Here is an 18,274-nt window from a genome sequence, read left to right as displayed (position 1 = left end):
GATGTTATGTTGGAGATGATGAGTACTAATGACTTTGAAATTATTTCATAATTGTGTTGCGCTGATTGCAGTTGTGTTGTGCATTTGTGAATGTGTTTGCCTAGTAATCTAGAGAGTGGATTACAATAGTCGTCAGTGCATTTTTTTAGGATCAGAGAGGGGTCTTAACGCATTGACCTTGATATGTATAATTCCTGCATCATCTGAGTTAAGTCAAGAGCCACGTTTGCTAGTTCAGAGAGGTGACTAATGGCTTGTACCAAACTCGGAGAGAGGTCTTGGAGCTGATATAGGGGGCTCATGGTTTCAGAGAGGGGACCTGGTTTCTGAGAGAACCAAATATTGAGTTGGTACCACATGCATATGCATTGAGTTGCATAATGTAGTTGCATTACATAAATGAGTTGTGTGCATAATATATGTTTGTGTGTGATTGTTGATTTGGGTGTGAGGATGTATTGTGACATGTTGTAAGCAATTATATGTAGAATATGTATGCATTTATAACTTATCTTATAGTATGTACCGCTTACTTTATTAATGTGATTTCTCACCTATTTGTTGTTATCGTGGTATGTGCTCCTCTGAAATTACAGATAAGCAGGTAATTAAGTTGCTACTTAGAGTGGGAGGATGGCACGAGGTTGTTCTTCTTTCCTTTTTGTTGTGTTTTCTTAGAATTACGTTGCTCTGATTTGTAACATTAGGTGGGGTGAAAGATTGTTTTCTTTCATTTGGTTATGTTATTTTAGAGAGTTGGATGTCATACTCTCGTTGTTGTGATGACTATGTTGTTTTGAGGAGATTTTTACGGTATTTGTTGAGTTTTAATAAAGTATTTTATGAGACTTATATGACTTTATAAAGCATGTTTATCTTTATGATTCCGCTGCAATGATACCCTAAGTGAATGTGAGCATGCGATGACATGTGTTAAATGTCTTATTATATGATTATGTGTTACAAAGCAAATGTGTTTGATGCCGAGTAACATCCTAAGTGTCATATATATATATATATATATATATATATATATATATATATATATATATATATATATTATGATTTATTTTATCATAATAAGCGCAGGGTTTTAGGGTGTTACATAGTGGTATTAGAGCAGGTTGGTCCATCCGGCCAAGTCGAGTAATTTTTTTTGTTCCTTGGTATGTGACATGTGTGTGAAACACTGTCGGTACTCGTTGTTTTTTAACCTCTTAGGAGCGAGATTGAAACAAGTGGAGGAGAAGCTTCAGCTTCTCTGAGGTGTTTTAGGTGTTGTTGAGGTGGTGTTGTTTGTCGGACCTAAATAGAGTATGGATTCGAGATTCATGTCTTCCGCTCAGGTTGAAGTGTCCTTGCGAGAAGTTGAATCAACTCGATGTTACCTTTGGTATGAACTAGTTGGAGTTCATCCATGTAAATATTAATTATTTCAACAAGATAGTGTCAATTCCAGAGCTTGTGGCGGAGAAGCTTATTATAATAGATCTATGATAACAAATTTGACAAGCGATGGTGTTTATGGTGTTAGATTTATCGATAAATCTATGATAACAAAAGATAAATAACCATCTTTTACAAAATCATCTGGCCTTTTCAAATTTGACACTATCTGGTTATTATCATAGATTTATCAAAGTCTTTTCAAATTTGGCCTTGCCATTAACTCAGCTAACTAGGAAGGGTCACGCTTATGTTTGGGATGTGAAATGTGTAGAGAGTTTTCAAGAACTTAAGTGGAGTTTGATGTCAGCCCTAGTGTTTGTTTTGCCAAGTCCAACTAAGTCTTTTGTCGTGTATTGTGATGCTTCTAAGATGGGTTTGGGTGGTGTGTTGATGCAGAATGGACAAGTTGTAGCTTATGCTTTGAGAAAATTTAAAATCCATAAGAAGAATTATCCTACGCATGACTTAGGTTTGGTTGTCGTTATATTCGCGCTTAAGATTTGGAGACATTATTGGTTTGGCTCTAAATTTGAAGTGTTTAGTGATTATAACAGTTTGAAGTATCTATTCGATCAGAATGAGTTGAATATGAGACTGAGGAGATGGCTCGAATTGTTAAAGAGTTATGATTTTGGTTTGAATTACCATCCTAGTAAAGCCAATGTTATGGTTGATGTACTGACATTGCACATGTCGACATTGATGGCTAAGGAGCTGGAGCTAATTAAAGAATTTAGAAATTTGATTCGGTTTGTGAAGTTACATCGCAATTTGTGAAGCTAGGTATGTTGAGGCTCACTAGTGGTATTAATGATGAGATTAAAGAAGGTCGGAGGATTGATTTGAGGTTGTCTGATTGATTAGCTTTAATCAATCAAGGTGAAGGAAGTGATTTTCGAATCAATGAGAATGGTATTATGAGATTATGTGATCAAGTGTGTGTTTTAGATGTTTCTGAACTTAAGAAGAGTATTCTTGATGAAGGACACTGCTAATGCGACAAAGGGGCAAGCAACAAAATTTTTTGAAGTATTTATCGGAGAATTTATCGTGTCCACAGAGATTGGTCTATCGAACTTCCGTTCAACAGTTTATAATAGTTATGAGTTTGGATTAAATGGTTAAAGCATAAAAATAGAAAAGTAAATATCAACCCAAAAGAATTCATTCATCAGAAAGAAAAGACTTATCAAGCATGTACATAATCTACTTATCACACATTTAAACTTATCGACCAGTTACACTCAACCTACAATACTCATTATTATCATCCAGTATCGCTCACACCCTAAGTCATCTCTAACCCAAAGTAGAGAGAACTACTATATCATCTCGGCGACGATCTCTCAGCCACCTCAACAACACAACAGACATCCATATCAACTCTATCGACAATCTCTCAACCAACACAGAAGCATTAAGCTTCGAAACCCATCAATATTATTAGCTCTAAATCTATCTCTAGAATCCAGAAACTAACAGATAATCATCCTAGATAAGGATTCGAGCAATATATGTCTATAACAAACCAAACCTCGAGCACAAAGCAAAAGTCTAAGACAATCACCAATAAAGATTTTTAAAGCAGATTTTATATAACTCCATGGGCGACAAATATACATGAGTTCAAAGTAAATACATATACAAAACCCAACTAAGAGATATACATAGAGAGAAAGAGAGACAAAACCACAAATCTCCCGGTTTGTCAGTGTCGGTTAATGAGCAATCTGCCTCCGAATCACCGAATGCAAGATCCAAAGTTGTTATCTAAGCTAATCCTAAGGAAAAATAAGGTTGATGAAGTTGGGAGAACAAAAATCACCCCTAAACAACATAAACCTAACAAATGAAATGAAATTGAAATATATACAAAAATGTTATCCCGACGCATTCACCCGGCGAGCCAATTGCTCCTCCTGACGAACGACTTTATTCTGGCCACACAGCCTGCGCCACGTCAAAAAGTGGGCAAAAATATCTTCTTTCTCCCTACGAAGAGAAGCTTCGCCCTACGACTCCTTTTTCTTTCGCCTGGCGACCAAGAGGCGAACCAAGTCAGTGGTGAGACCACTTATTTTCCACGATCGCCCGGCGAAGGAGAGCTTTGCCCGATGACTCACACCAAAAGCAGCAGGCTCGCCCCGTGAACCACACCAGTCTGCACTTTTTTATTTCTTCAAATGGCTTCTCCTTTAAGGATCCAAATTGCATCCTTGAAGCTTTACTACTCAATGCTTCATACATGCTCAAATACCTACAAAATGAATGGAAAACCATTAGCCGATATATAAATGAATCAAAAACTCGATTAAATACAAAGTATACGTATTTATGTAATATACACTAAAACGCGTCTAAATTGAGGAAAAGGAGAAGATAAGTGCCGCAAAACTATACACATAAATAACTACAATTTGGCACTTATCAGACACCGAAGTGGTCTGAGTATTCATCCCGATGCTACGAATATGTATCAAGACTTGAGAAAGATGTTTTGGTGGCTTGGAACGAAGAAGGAAGTTGACGAGTTTGTGTATGCGTGTTTGACTTGCCATAAGTCAAAAGTCGAGCATCAAAATTTGTTGGGTTTAATGCAACCATTGTCTATTCCTGAGTGGAAGTGAGACAGAATTTCAATGGACTTTCTGTCGGGGTTGTCGAGAATAGTGAAGAGTTGTGACACTATTTGGGTAATTGTGGATAGGCTGACTAAATTGGCTCATGGAATTTCATGGAATTTCATCCAGCATTATATCTGACAGAGATCTGAGGTTTATATCGAGATTCTGAGAGAGTTTGTAGAAGGATTTTGGTACAAAGTCGCGTTTGAGTTCTACTTATCATCTACAGATAGATGGTCAGACCGAGAGGATTATCCAATCGTTATAAGACTTGTTGAAAGCTTGTGTGCTAGAACAATGAGGTGTTTGGGATAACTTTTTGCCATTAATTGGGTTAACCTACAATAACAGTTGGCAATCGAATATTGAAATGGCACCGTTTGAGGCGTTGTAAGGTAAAAGTTATATGACGCCTTTATGTTGGTATGAGTCGGATATGGCATGGTCATTGAACCAGAGATTATCCAACAGATCACGGAAAAGATCAAAGTGATTTAAGAGAAGATGAGAGCTTCATAAAGTCTTCAGAAGAGCTATCATGATAAGCGGAGGAAAGCACTTGAGTTTTTAGAGAGAGATCGTGTGTTCTTGAGGGTTGCTCTGGTAGCTGGTGTTGATTGAGCTTTGAAGTCTCAAAAGCTCACTCCACATTTCATCGGTTTGTACCAAATCTTGCAGAAGATCAAAGGAGTGGCCTATAGGATTTCTTTGCCACCCCGCTTACTAATCTTCATGATTTTTTCATGTGTCTCAATTTAGGAGATACATTTTAGATCCATCTCATGTGATCCAAGTGGATGATGTGCAGGTGAGGGATAATCTGACTGTTGAGACATCACCCGTGTGGATAGAGGATTGGTGAAGGTAGCTTGCGTTGGACCAGCTGGTGGAAACGTAACTTAGGAGCTTGAGATCCAGATGAAGGAGACGTATCCGAATTTGTTTACTTAAGGTAATTTTTTAGGGCAAAAATTTGTAAGTGGGGGAGAATTGTAATACCCCAATTTAGATTATCTTATTTATTTAGAGTATTTATGAATTTGTATGTTTATTTAATTATTATGTGGCAATAATTAAATTAATTTGGGTGGTAAGGGTGTGTGACCTTGAGAGGGAATGTAGAGAGTAATTAGAAGTTGGTAGATTTTATTTAGAATTATTTTATTAAAAATTAAAATAATAAGATAAAAGGAAAAATAGGAGTTTGTAGAGATATTGAGGACAAGGTGGAAATTAGGGAAAAAAGTGAGGGTAAGGTATGAATATGCTTATGAGGAAATTAGATTTTTATCTTAAAAGGGAATTAGGAGAAAAGAGTTTTATCAGTACATAAAATTGTTGAGAAAAGGAGAAAGAAACAAGAGTTTGGGAGAAGGAGACTAGAGCTTGAAGAAGGAAGAACACCCACTTTAATCTGAATTTAATTTTACTATTAAGAATCTAAGGTAATAGGGACAACACCCTGAATAAATAGTGTATGCATGAAGGATAGGGTAGAGGAGTCCTTAACCTCCAATAAGGTATTTACATTGATTAAATACGAGTTTATGGTGTTGTTATGATGTTGTTGGCTTAATTAGTGATGAATTTTCATGTATGATTATGTGTGGTTTTACTGTTTTGAAATTGTAATATTTTTCACAATTGTTGAAGGTTGAAGCTTTGAGGTTAATATGTTTTCGACAAAATTAAGAATTATGTGTTAAATTGTTGTTTTACCCATTAGATAATTGTAGTATGTCGAATTCTAAGACCGAAGCTTTTAAGGAATCGAAATCGGAGGTTTGGAAGACCTCAAACGATGAGAAAACGCAGAAATTCTGCATTCTGCCGTTGGGAGTCGACACACGTCGTATGGGTTGACCCATACTGAGTTGTTTGCAAATTCGTACTTTTTTGTCCTTTTAGAGTCGACACATGCTCCCTAGGAGTCGACATATACTGAGTAGTATTTGAAAAAAATTGTCGTTTTAACTAGGGTGGCAAAACGGACTGTCTGCCCCATCTTATGCCCGCCAAAAAAAGAGCGGGGCGGGCAAGCCCGCGAAGTAGAAATGGGTCTAGAAATCAAGCTCGCCCCACCAAGGTGGCAGGTTGACGGCGGCGGGCTTGTCCGTCTATTTTTTTTATTAATTTATTTTTATATTTTTTAATAGGTTGATAGAGTTTTTTACCTTTCAATTAATTTTTTCATTTTTTTTAAACAATTTTGTATATAACATCTCTTTAACAAATTTTACAAATAAATGTATAAATTAAACCATCAAGAATTGGAATTAATACAATTAACTAAAAAGACGGACTTAAGGCAGGATAGGCTGAACGAACAATCGAGGTGGGTTTTGACGGGCGGCGGATTTTGATGGGGCGAGCATTGGCGAGCAGCGGGTTTTGGCGGGGCGGACTTTGGTGGGCAGCAAACCCAAAATCCCAACCCAACCCGCCATTTTATGGCGGGTGCGCGGGCCTACTTGACCGGTCACGATCCGTTTTACCACCCTAATTTTAACTTAAGGTATATTCTTCGACGATTTTAGCCATAATTTTTAATTCATAAGTTCAAATAAATTGTCATTTGAAATTTTGGAAAACTAACGTGAATTACTATCAAATATTGTTTTCAACTGCTAAATATGTTGTAATACCTGAGTATAATGGATATGTATTACATGACTTGATGTAATGTTGGAGAAGATGAATAATAATGACACTGAAATTATTTAATAATTATATGTCCTTAGTGTTTAATAAATAATAAAAATTATAATGATAAATGATTAAAATTAATATTAGTTCATTCTATTTTATTTCTCACATATTAAGATATCAACTTATTTTAAGAATATATCTCCATGGAGTTATACTATTTGATTTATTATAAATATTTATTTTATTAATACAACTGTTACATTAAAAAAATTATTAAGTAGATTAACTCTATAAATAGTTGGATTAGTAAAATATAAATTATTAACCAGAACTGTGCGTGGGAGCATAGAAGGTGAATGAATGGAGAGCAAACAGGCCCAATAAATGAAGAGAATTGTGCAGCATTAAAGTATTGAAAATTTTCAAAAAAAAGTGTGGAAAAATAAATCGCCCACCGTGGGGCTCGAACCCACGACCACAAGGTTAAGAGCCTTGCGCTCTACCAACTGAGCTAGACGGGCTTTGATGCCTGTCTAGTGTCACGTCTATATTTGATCATTATCCAATTGCCTCTTGTGTCATCCACAAGTTACATTAAGATTTCTAATGATATATAGTTCTTTTTTTTTTTCTCATCAAAACCGATTATAATATATAAGTAACATAAATAAAATACTCTCTCATATCAAAACCACACATTTTTATGTTAAATACATCATGATACAAAATATAATGAGGAGTTTGCTCGTCCTAAATAATCTCATTATTGTAAACTTGCCATTGCCAATTTATGAGCTGCTTGATTCCCACTCCAACCAACATGAGTGGTTTTTGAATGATTATTAAACATGGGGTTTGGTTGTCATTGATTAAACCAACTCAGTTGTTCTCTCAACTTGTCAACTTGTCAAAAAGAACGGATAGTTATAATTCCAAGTCCAACAATGGCTAAACATCCCAAGTGGAACAATGTCGCGTAATATTTGATGTGGAAGTATTGGTTAAGTGTGTTGGTCCAAAATCAGTCATAGGTGCAATTGATGGCTCTCGACTTATTTAAATTAATCGTAATTTTAATTTTGCTGCCCATAGCTTAGTTAATCTGTCAAAAGATGTTGTTAGTAAAACATGACTGTTTTCTGTCATCTAATGAACATGTTTGCTGTCAAGAAAAAAACGGTTTGTAAAATAGTAAGTTTCAAATTCAAAGTGACGTATACTAAAACTTTTTTTTATGAGAAATGCTAAGTATACACCAGAAACCTACAACTACACCACCGTATTTATATACAGTTATGCATACTTTTGTTTTTTTTAATAAATTTTCTTTGAATTGGAATTTGTGTAACACTGCAAGTTTAGAAAATGGATACGGTGTACCTCTGGTGTACAAAATTTAAATGTAAAGATAGTACTGCTATTTTTTTTTCAATAATGCTATTTGTACATCTACACCGTATGTACGGACGCTACTATTCACCGTCCGTACATGAACAGTATAATATTATATTATATTAATTTTTTTTACTTTTTTTTAAATATTATTTTCTTTTTATGTTTTTTAAAAAAATATTTGACAATACCTGCGGATTTACCTACGGATTGATAATACCTGCGGATTTTACTTGCGGATTTACCTACGGATTTGACAATACCTGCGGATTTACCTACGAATTTGACAATACCTGCGGATTTACTTGCGAATTTACCTACGAATTTAGGTAAATCCGTAGGTAATTTCAAATACAGGTAAATCCGAAAGTAAATCTGCAGGTATTGTCAAATTTTTTTTAAAAATAGTATTTAAAAAAAATAAAAATGTAAAAAAAATAAAAATTAATATAATATTGCACTGATCATGTACGGACGGTGAATAGTACCGTCCGTACATGAACAGTGCCGTCCGTACATACACCAATACGGTGTAGGTGTACACTTTAGTGTACACATAGCATTGCTGTTTTTTTATTGAGGAATGATATGTTTACACACAATGATACAACTACACCGTATAAACATACGGTTTTCTTTTTTTATTATATTTAATAATTATTTTTTTATCTTTTTTAATATATATATATATATATATGGCCATGTTGTTTTTAATATGGTGTAAGCATAAGGTGTAAAATTCTTGGTGTATGAATAGCAGCCCTTTTTTTATTTTTTTTTATTTAGGGAGACCTCTGTTGAGTGAATTTTTTGGCTCCAACTATACATTATTTTTTGTGAAGCTAGGTAAGGGTTGAAATTCCCATTTCTTTAGATTATTTTTTATTGCAAAAAAGATTCTTGGTAAAAAGTTTTTTTTTTTTTTTTGTTTCAAAATTGAATAATATTGAGGAAAAAAATTGAGTAAAAAGTGGAAGCTTTTGGGGGCTTCCATAAAAAGCACGGATCATCTTCTTCTACCCTTCCCTCTCCTTCTATTAAAACACATATAATTAGAAAATATTTTTTGTCGTCACATCCATGCAATGTTTTTATCGTTATGTCTTGTAAAATAATTTTAATTATTTTAAAAGTATTTTTAAGTGCCAGATTATTTTACATAGTATTGAATTTTGTGTTTATATTAAAAAAATATTGAATATTGCAAATAAATATCAGAACTTTGTGAGGTTATTTGAAGAAATACGATAAATTTCTTAAAAAATTGGTAAAAAGAACATTGTTTTCTAGTAATTATACGAAAAAATATCATTTTTTTTTCAAATATTCGATGCATATTTACCATATGTATTGATATAATTCATATTGAATATTTTGAAAAAACTGGTACATACCAAATTTCTCGAATATTTGAAAAATCGGGTAGGTAGTGGGAAGTTTTAAAAAGTTCTTAAGTTTTGATATTTTTAACAAATGTACAAAATATTTAAACAATTAACCCGATAAAATAAATACATATAATGCAAAATGTGCTACAATATCAATTCATAATAAATTATGTTGTGATTTCCTCACTTCTTCTTCCCAATGCCTTATGTGTCTCACATATGTTATTTCACATGCTCTTGCATATTTACTATGGTTCTGTCTCCATCGGTTAATGACGGAAAGTAATGGACAATCTAGTTTCAATATCATCTGAATCAAAATTGTTATTAACAAAACCAACTGCAATAAATTTATGTATACTCGCGGCTATGGATGGAGATAACACTAATGGAAAGAAAGTAACGTTAAATTTCCTGAATTTTTTAGAAAAAAACTTGTACAAAGTATATGATTTTTTAGAAATACCGATTTTTAAGAAAAATCTTATATAAATGTACAGGATTTTTCAAAAATTCAGTAAAGAATCCACAGAAATTCCAAAAAATTTGTGAATATATGGTATTAATGTATATGATTTTCAAACAATTCAATTAAATTGCAACAATTTTTTATAAAAAAAAAATTCAAAATATTCGATAAAAACTTATTGATTTTTTAAATATCTAGTAAAATTATATAATTTTCACCTATTTCCAAAAAATTCCGTACCAAATTTTTATGATTTTTTTGCCCAAATGTAACTTTTAGGTCGGTAAATAATGAGAAGGGCATTTTTATACAATATGAAAAATACAGGACGGTGTCGGGTTTAATTTAGAGGTGGCATGAAAAATTCTCGACTAATTACCATTTAAAACCTTTTTTGGCTAGATAAAAATGTGAGTTGAGACCAAGTTTTGAAGAACCAACAAATTGCTGTATAAAAATGTGAGTTGAGACCAAATTTTGAAGAACCAACAAATTAACAGCTATAACCAAATTTTGCCCAAATGTAACTTTTAGGTCGGTAAATAATTTATCCATTCTTACTCTTATATTCCCATGCACTCCCAAAAATTCACTGTCCTTTCGTTAGTGTGCTACTTATAAGGAACTGATTGAGAAATTATGTAACCAAAAGGTGCAAATAACTGAAATAAGTGTTTGGCTACTCTAGAAAACCAAACTCAAGTGAAGAACAAAAGCATGTCTTGCGGAATCGTTTCCTGGCAGTGTTTGTTTCGTTAAATGGATCTTGTTTCCCATGGTTGTTCTATCAAACACAAAATGGTGGTAGAGCATCGACAAGTGAATTCAGTCGAAAAATAGTAGAAAGAATATTCAACTCATATTATAAGAGCAAAGAAATACACCCCGGAGTAAAAACATTCAACATGTGCATCAATCCATTCTTCTCCACTGCATCTTCTGTCTATTATTATGAGAAAAACTAACACAGACAAGCTCTAACTTTATATATAGAGCTCTATCTTTATAGCCAAGAATCTAAAATAAATGGAAAACTAAGTATACAACTGATGCGAGAATTCCGAGCATCGATGCTACGAGATAGATAGCTATCATTCATATTATTACAAGAGTTATAGAAGTTTCTTAAATAAAAAAGAAATGAAAGGAGGCATGACTTGTCCACGAGTAAAAAATAAAATTGTATACTGTGAAACCCACCATGTTTAATCTTGAAAGGCTTATTAGATTATTTGTGATGCTGAGACACTTCAAAAACTAGCTTATCCATGAATTGGCATTTCTTGTCAAATCCCCAGCCTGGGTTGCTCTGCATCAATAATACAAACCAAATATAAATAATATATATTGTGCAGAATGTTGTTTTATAATAGTTTTTAAAAGCAGCATTCCCAATAATTGACTGAAATAAAAGACAGGTAAAAACAAAAAATCAAATTGAATAAGCTATAAATTTACATGATGTTTTTTACAGTATGTATACATGATGGTGGATAGCTTATCTACATAATATCACACCCAAATGCATATGATTTATAGTTTTGTAGCATATAAAAGACTGAACATTTTGTAATTGGAATTGATGAACACGGCAAACTACAAGAGAAGAAAAGAAAATTTGTTAGAACGATGTCCAACAGCCCAAAATTCTGTACTGTTTCACCAGAGAAGAATTCTCAGTGACCTCACTTATTCCTTATATAACTATCTCATCGCGTGTCTCTCATTTATTAAGAGAACTCTCTGATTGTAATCAATTATCTGTCTAGATGCTCGGAATCGAACATCTTCACCAGTGGTAACCATGAGAGCCATTAAGACTTGGATTGTCTTAGAAAAAGTAGGATTGTTATGCTTTAAAAGACAAGGAACATGCAAAGAACATGTGCATAGGAAGCAGAGTGCACACTGAGTGATCTCATGCCCACTTCCAGAAAAAAATTTCCCTCCAAGAACAGTACAGTAGTGGTATTTCAAGGTTGGAAGTGAAACAACAGTTTTCATTTCTGAGATGTAGCCGAAGGGTACCAAAAGTCCTTCGCTGGGCAGTATATTCCCCAACTACTGGTGTAGGCTTTAGCATAAACAACTTGCAAGTTGTCCAATGATACAGACATGAATATTTTTAGTAAGATATTAACTGCCACAAACTCCGCAAGCTTGACTACCTTTTGTGTCCAGCAGCAGCACTCCCCCATGATTGCAATCAAGGTGGCACCAACTTACCTCACAAACAAAAATAATTGCAGGAAGCTCTATTAATTCTTGCACCAAGTAGAAGCTCAAAAGTCTCCGCACATTACAAAGTTGATTAGGATTTGGCTCTAAGCCATACACCCTCTAATCTTCCTAAAAATATGTAATCCTTTCTCAATTTGACCACTGACTGTAAGTAGATAAATCAAGAACAAAGTTTTTGATGTAGACACTTAAGCTTTCATTCCCTAAATACCTCCTATTATTAAACTCTAACATGTAGGCCCACCAATGCCCAAGAAACACGACCATAATCCACATACATCTCAACTGAAGTAATTTCTAGTAATGTCATCCCTAATAACAAAAGTTCAAATAACATGTTTATGCAACTCTATTCCACAACGCAGCACATGAAAATCAGCACATGTTGGCAACAAACTAGTGAAACTACTTAAACAAAGGGCCGCATCAACACACAGCATTTTTACAGCATGCTTCAAAACTTCAAGCTTAACACTGGGCCCGAGAACCAGCCACAACAACAATTGCAAAAAAGTAATGCACATGCAGAAAGCACAAACTCTTTTTTGTACTTCCTCACTAATTCCAATCCATCACGCGGCAAACTCGACGACTCGATACACAGTTGAATTCTCTTCGAGACTCATATACCTCTTGTTGGGGCCTTTTGACTTTGGTCTGAGCTGCGTCAAATGCATCCCTGAAGGAGCTTGCAAGGAGGATCGCAGACAGAAGCAGGCTCGCCCCAAGACAGTGTGCGCAACAGAGATTGCCGGAACATAGAATTGAAAGAATTTGCTTTCGGTTGCAGAAGCTCTTGTTTCAATTTCTACACATCAAAGGTAAGCTGACCAGATGCTGTGTGTATACGTTCTATGACATTTTCAACTTGATATGTAATTTCATAGGTTGCTTGATTATGTCATAGTACACGTGAAAGGCTATGTTAGATTTTATGTTTCTAACTCATCTTTCACTTAGAATCATATCTCATCCAATGTGGAACTCTTAACACACCTCTCACGTCCATGACTAGAGATATCTGAAGTGCAACCCGGGTGGCCCAATAACAATGATTTGATAGCAGGTGGCCCAACGGGTCTTCAATAGGCTATGATACCATACTATGTGTGTGCCAATGGTGATTCATTTGATGGCAACCCAAAGGTTCTCACAAAACGCTTCCCGGCCCGAGCCGCTATTTGATATTTTAACGGGTAGTGGGAGCAGAGCGCTTCCCGGCCCGAGCGGACATGAAATGTTTTGAACACGAAAACCTAGATTTATCCTCAAAATAAATAAATGTTGGAGCAGCTCAGAACACAAAACAGAGGATTCGATCTTCTCACACGCATTCGCTTCAATTTTCAGAGTTTTCTTCTCACGATCTTCTTCCAAGTGCCGCCTCCGTCTGCTTCCTTTATCAATGCCGCCGCATCCGTCTACTTTGTTTCTTAGCATTGTCACCGACAATCCCCTCTTCTCAAGTTGGTTTTTACTTCTATGTTCTCCTTTCTTCTTCTTTCTTTTCTCTTCTTTCTTTTCTTCTTCTTTCTTCTTTCTTTTCTCTTCTTTCTTATTTTTTTCTTTGTTACTCTGTTTTTTTAAATCTTTTTCTTTCTTTTTGCTTCTTTATTCATTTTGTCCTCTGTTTTTTTGATTTTTTTAAGTAATAGTCATTTAATAACTCTATTCCTCTTCTTCCTCTTTTATTTTTCTTCCTCTCTTATTTGTTTGGTTTTACATTGAATATATGCTTTATAGATTATTCATATAAGAGGAATGTTAGCAACACTCTCTAACACTCACTCTTTTATTGGGTGAAATACATGCGGGTTCTACCACTTTATGTGGGATCCGTTTCAAAAATGAGGGACCCACGTGTATTTCGTCAAATAAGAAAGTGAGTATAAGAGAGTGTTAAAAAGAAAATATTCCTAGCACTCCTCTTCATATAATTAGTCTAAACAATAGTCAAATAGTGGTCATCCCACTATCCGCTATCCCATTTTTGGAGTCGGCCACTTCACTCCTCTATTTGGGATTAATAACTCTAATTAAAAATTGTGAATAGTCTCTTTCTTCTCCCACTTATTCCTTATATAGCTAAGTCCTCGTCAATCTCTTATTTCCCATCTTTTGCCAATTTCCCCAGCATTTTTCTACTTAGTTGATAACTTAGGCCCAATACTCTCAACTGGACTAAATTGACCAAATTCTCCCTCTTGATACTTTATATAGAATTATATCACGTACCTCACATAAGCAAAATCTCATAAAGAGCTTAGCATAACCATTTGAATTCTAGTACTTCATTCTGCTGTATTTGAGCGATCAAGACTGTTTTTTAGAAAATTATTCCAAAAAAAAGTACTATGGCAATGACACCAAAGAAACCTAAGCTACACGATTAAAAAAAAAAAAAAAACTGATGATATCAGAATACCATTTTTTTTATATGCTTCAAACTGAATGCAAAAAAAACTATTTGAAATGCTAGAATACATGTCCTTATACAAGGAATTATTCATAGAACTCCTAAATAATTCATAGGAAAGCTCCAAACTTTTAAGTAACAACTTATCCATAGGATAAAAAATATGTTGGCACAAAAACTATGCAGCTAACCATGCATTTTGAATATGCATATTTATCGAAACTAATGAAAGGATGAATCAATGCCAGACTCGGGATAACAAATTCAAAACATATTTCCTCACATGTCAAGATTGGACACTGCTACCAAATGTGCTAAGGAGGAATAGTACAAATAATTTCAAACACAAGTATAAGTGGAAGTAACTATGACCAGAATAAATGGATTACCAAAACATATATAAACACAAGTCCTAAAATACAAAGTCTCAGAATGGCTTCTTTAATGTAAAAATAAACATTAAGAACAGCAAACTGCTTCAGAATTAGACTGACAATTAAAATCAGGGAACCACCTAGTTGGCTAATAACAAAGTTAACTATCCTTTTCTCAACCACAAAAAAAAAAAAAAAAAGAGTTAACTATCACATTGTATCAAAAAATAGTCTACCTTAACATCATATATAACTCATGATAGTCATTCATTTTTAAACAATATTTTTTATAACAGATTTAAACAAATATTAATCATTTTTTAGCCAGAGAACTAATATTCTTATCAATGCTTTGCAATAACTCCTCGACCTATGTACAGAATCCACCTTGTATTGATTTCAAGAATCCAAAATAGTAATACAACAAATATTCTACCCGTTATTACATTTCTTAATACGGTTGTAACTTCCTAGAAAGAAGAACTACATTTCCTCAGGATTGGAATATACAATCTTGTGAACAGAATTTCTTATGCCAAATCTGTACAAAACCTTCTACGACCATTCCCAATATAAACCCCATACTAATATCAAATTATGTTCAAACTATACTGAAGGGGGTTTTGTTTAACAGTAAACGGTATGAGCAAGCAATAGTACACCAGCAGAGACACTCAGAACAAGAAACAGTAATCAGAGTAAAGAAGGCATTTTAAAATTTTCAGTTTAAGTTTCACACTACAATTTTAACAGTTCCATACCTGGAGAGAGATAACAGCTCGGTTAGTGAAATCCTTCACAGAAGATGGCGCACTTCCAGGAAGAGTTTTAGCAACTCTCTCTAATTCTTCTGTTTGCTTCTTTGCGGTTACTCTATCTGGTCCGCTGTAGTGATCAACAATCTTTTTCAATAATGGAACTTTTTCCATTGTCTCTTTCATTATTTCCTAATAGGATACAGGGTTAGAAAATAATAGAGATAAAGTAACACCAACATATGTGCACATATAGATAAATAAACAACAATGACAAATCTTTCACCGCTAGCACCCACATAAATTATAATAGATTGCTATTTCAAAATAAATGCAGCAAAACAACACTTATCTCAATGTACTTGTTACACAGGTTAACTAAAAGTCTAAAACAAAGTTATTGGCAATCAAGCCATAAGATTGTTATGAAGATAGAGCAGAATAAACGACATAAAAAAGAGTACTAATAAGAAAATTATGCCCTAAATCATTGCAAGTTATGCCATTATAAATTACTGTGCAATAATCCTCAGCCATGGATAAGATTAGCAATAAAACCACATACCTCCCACTCTTCTTGACTTTGAATCCCCTCATATTTCATCAAGAATGGTTTCATTTTCTCTAGTGCATCCCGAAGTGGAATTGGTTCTTTCTCATCAATATCTGGATTGCTATCAAACTCCATAATATATTCCGGCTCAAACTCAATCTGCAATAATCAATCAAGAAACAGAAAAGCAAAAACAAGGAAATAAAATATAAGATATGCTTAAAGAAATGATGATAGAAAGTTGACCTAAAACATTCCCTTTCTTTATAAAAAAACGGCAAAGTTTCACCTTGATGCAGCTAAACTAGAAAAAAAATTCTATTGTCAACAAATAAATATATGTAGCTGGCCACTTACACCGCAATTAATGTCGAATGCTTCCACATATTCATCTTCCAACGGTGAGGGTAAAACTCTACTAACAATCTCCTCGAACTCTTCCGTCAACTGATTCATTATCTCAGGCCCAACCTTCTTAGCTAATTTCTCACCATCTGCATTATCTCCAGTGTATAGCCCAGCAGCATTAGAACGCGCTGAATCTTGAATCTGACCCATCCTATCATCTGCACCCGCCCCTCTAAACCCTCTTCCAACACCTCTTCCTCTACCACGTCCTCTACCTCGGCCACGAACAAACGCACCTCTCTCCCTAGGTTCTCTTCCTCTCTCACTACTACTTCCATCACCATCATCCTGACTCAGCATTGGCTGTCTCTTAGGAACATTCCCAGATGCAGCATCACCTGGAGTTTGCCGAATGCGGATATGCCTATTCTCTACAGTAACTTGAGGAGCCTCTCGATCCGCCTGCTCCACGGACTTCCCCCTCCCAGTTCCAGGCAACACCCCGGATAAGCTCATTGAGAATCTACTATCACTCTCATTATCACCAGATAAATCTATTGGTTTAACTTCCTCTGTTCTAGTAAAAATAGGTTTTTTCGGAGGCAGTGATTGATTTGTTTCTGTCTGAGAAACATTATCCTCTCTTTTGAAGAAAATGGGTTTTTTGGGTACAGAATCAGCTTTCTGTTCTTGCTGCTTATCATTTTCAGATTGAGGCGGCAATGGACCAAAACCTCGACCACGACCTACACTAGGTTGCTGAATGGAAGACATAAATGAGGAAAAGGAAGGAAAACCTGCTGGAGGAGGAACTGTTCCACCACGACCATGGCCACGGCCAGCACCAGGAGGAATTGGTGACTCTGTTGTGTCAGATTTCGATTCGCCGGAGTTAGGGTTACCCGGAGCTTTATCGTTGAAGTTAAACTGTGGCGGGCCAGAGAAAGAGCCGCCTCGACCACGGCCACCGCCACGGCCATCCCCGCCGCCGCCGAAACCTGAAGATGTGGAAAATGAAGCTAGGGTTTTTCTTGTGGCATTGGGAATGTTGGAATTTTGAAGTCTTGCTCCAATGCTTCCTCTCATTGGGTAGATTAAACAAAATTGAATCCTCTAGTGCGGAGCAAACAAAATTTTAGTGGTTTTTGGTGTTACTTCAGCTGAATGAATATTTGGGATTAGAACATTGCTTAAAAACACTGTCGTTTAAGCATACTAAAGAATAAGATTTATTAGTCACTACCAGAGGAGTGCTATAAGCCGGTCCGTTGGGGCTAGGGATCGTTGCATGCATTTTTTAAATTTTTTTTAATGTTTGGTTAAAGATGAAAATTAGGCGATCGAGTCAAATTTATCTTATCTTGACTCAATTTGATAAATATTGATTCAGCTCAAAACTCGATATGTGAACTTAACGAGTCAGACTATATATACTTCAAGTTCAGCTCATTTAGTTAAAGAATTTAGTTTTTTGTTCATATTCAACTCATTTGATTCATGAACCAAATTCAATGATTTAGTAGTCGAATCAAGTTCTCTTTGGACATTAGGAGTCTGGTGTTATGGGTGAAATTGCTAAGAGGAGTTGTTAGTCGAGATACAAGTTTTATCGAGGG

General features: G+C 34.9%; 1 protein-coding gene and 1 non-coding gene across 2 annotated transcripts; both read right to left on the bottom strand.

Moving 5' to 3' along the window:
* Positions 1–7,170: 7,170 nt before the first annotated feature.
* On the bottom strand, positions 7,171–7,243 carry TRNAK-CUU (transfer RNA lysine (anticodon CUU)). The gene has a single exon. It is a non-coding gene; the product is annotated as a tRNA-Lys (tRNA).
* A 3,255-nt stretch (positions 7,244–10,498) lies between these two features.
* LOC131639891 (uncharacterized) lies at positions 10,499–17,883 on the bottom strand. Its single transcript, XM_058910335.1, has 4 exons — positions 16,668–17,883; positions 16,323–16,469; positions 15,764–15,949; positions 10,499–11,280 (listed from the first exon to the last, which is right to left on the bottom strand). Exons 1-4 carry the CDS (start codon positions 17,742–17,744, stop codon positions 11,200–11,202), a joined length of 1,491 nt encoding a protein of 496 aa, XP_058766318.1. The 5' UTR covers positions 17,745–17,883; the 3' UTR covers positions 10,499–11,199.
* Between the last annotated feature and the right edge of the window lie 391 nt (positions 17,884–18,274).

This window comes from Vicia villosa, linkage group LG1, assembly GCF_029867415.1.
Source record: "Vicia villosa cultivar HV-30 ecotype Madison, WI linkage group LG1, Vvil1.0, whole genome shotgun sequence".
Classification (NCBI taxonomy): Eukaryota; Viridiplantae; Streptophyta; class Magnoliopsida; order Fabales; family Fabaceae; genus Vicia; species Vicia villosa.
This window is presented reverse-complemented; position numbering and strand designations above follow the sequence as displayed.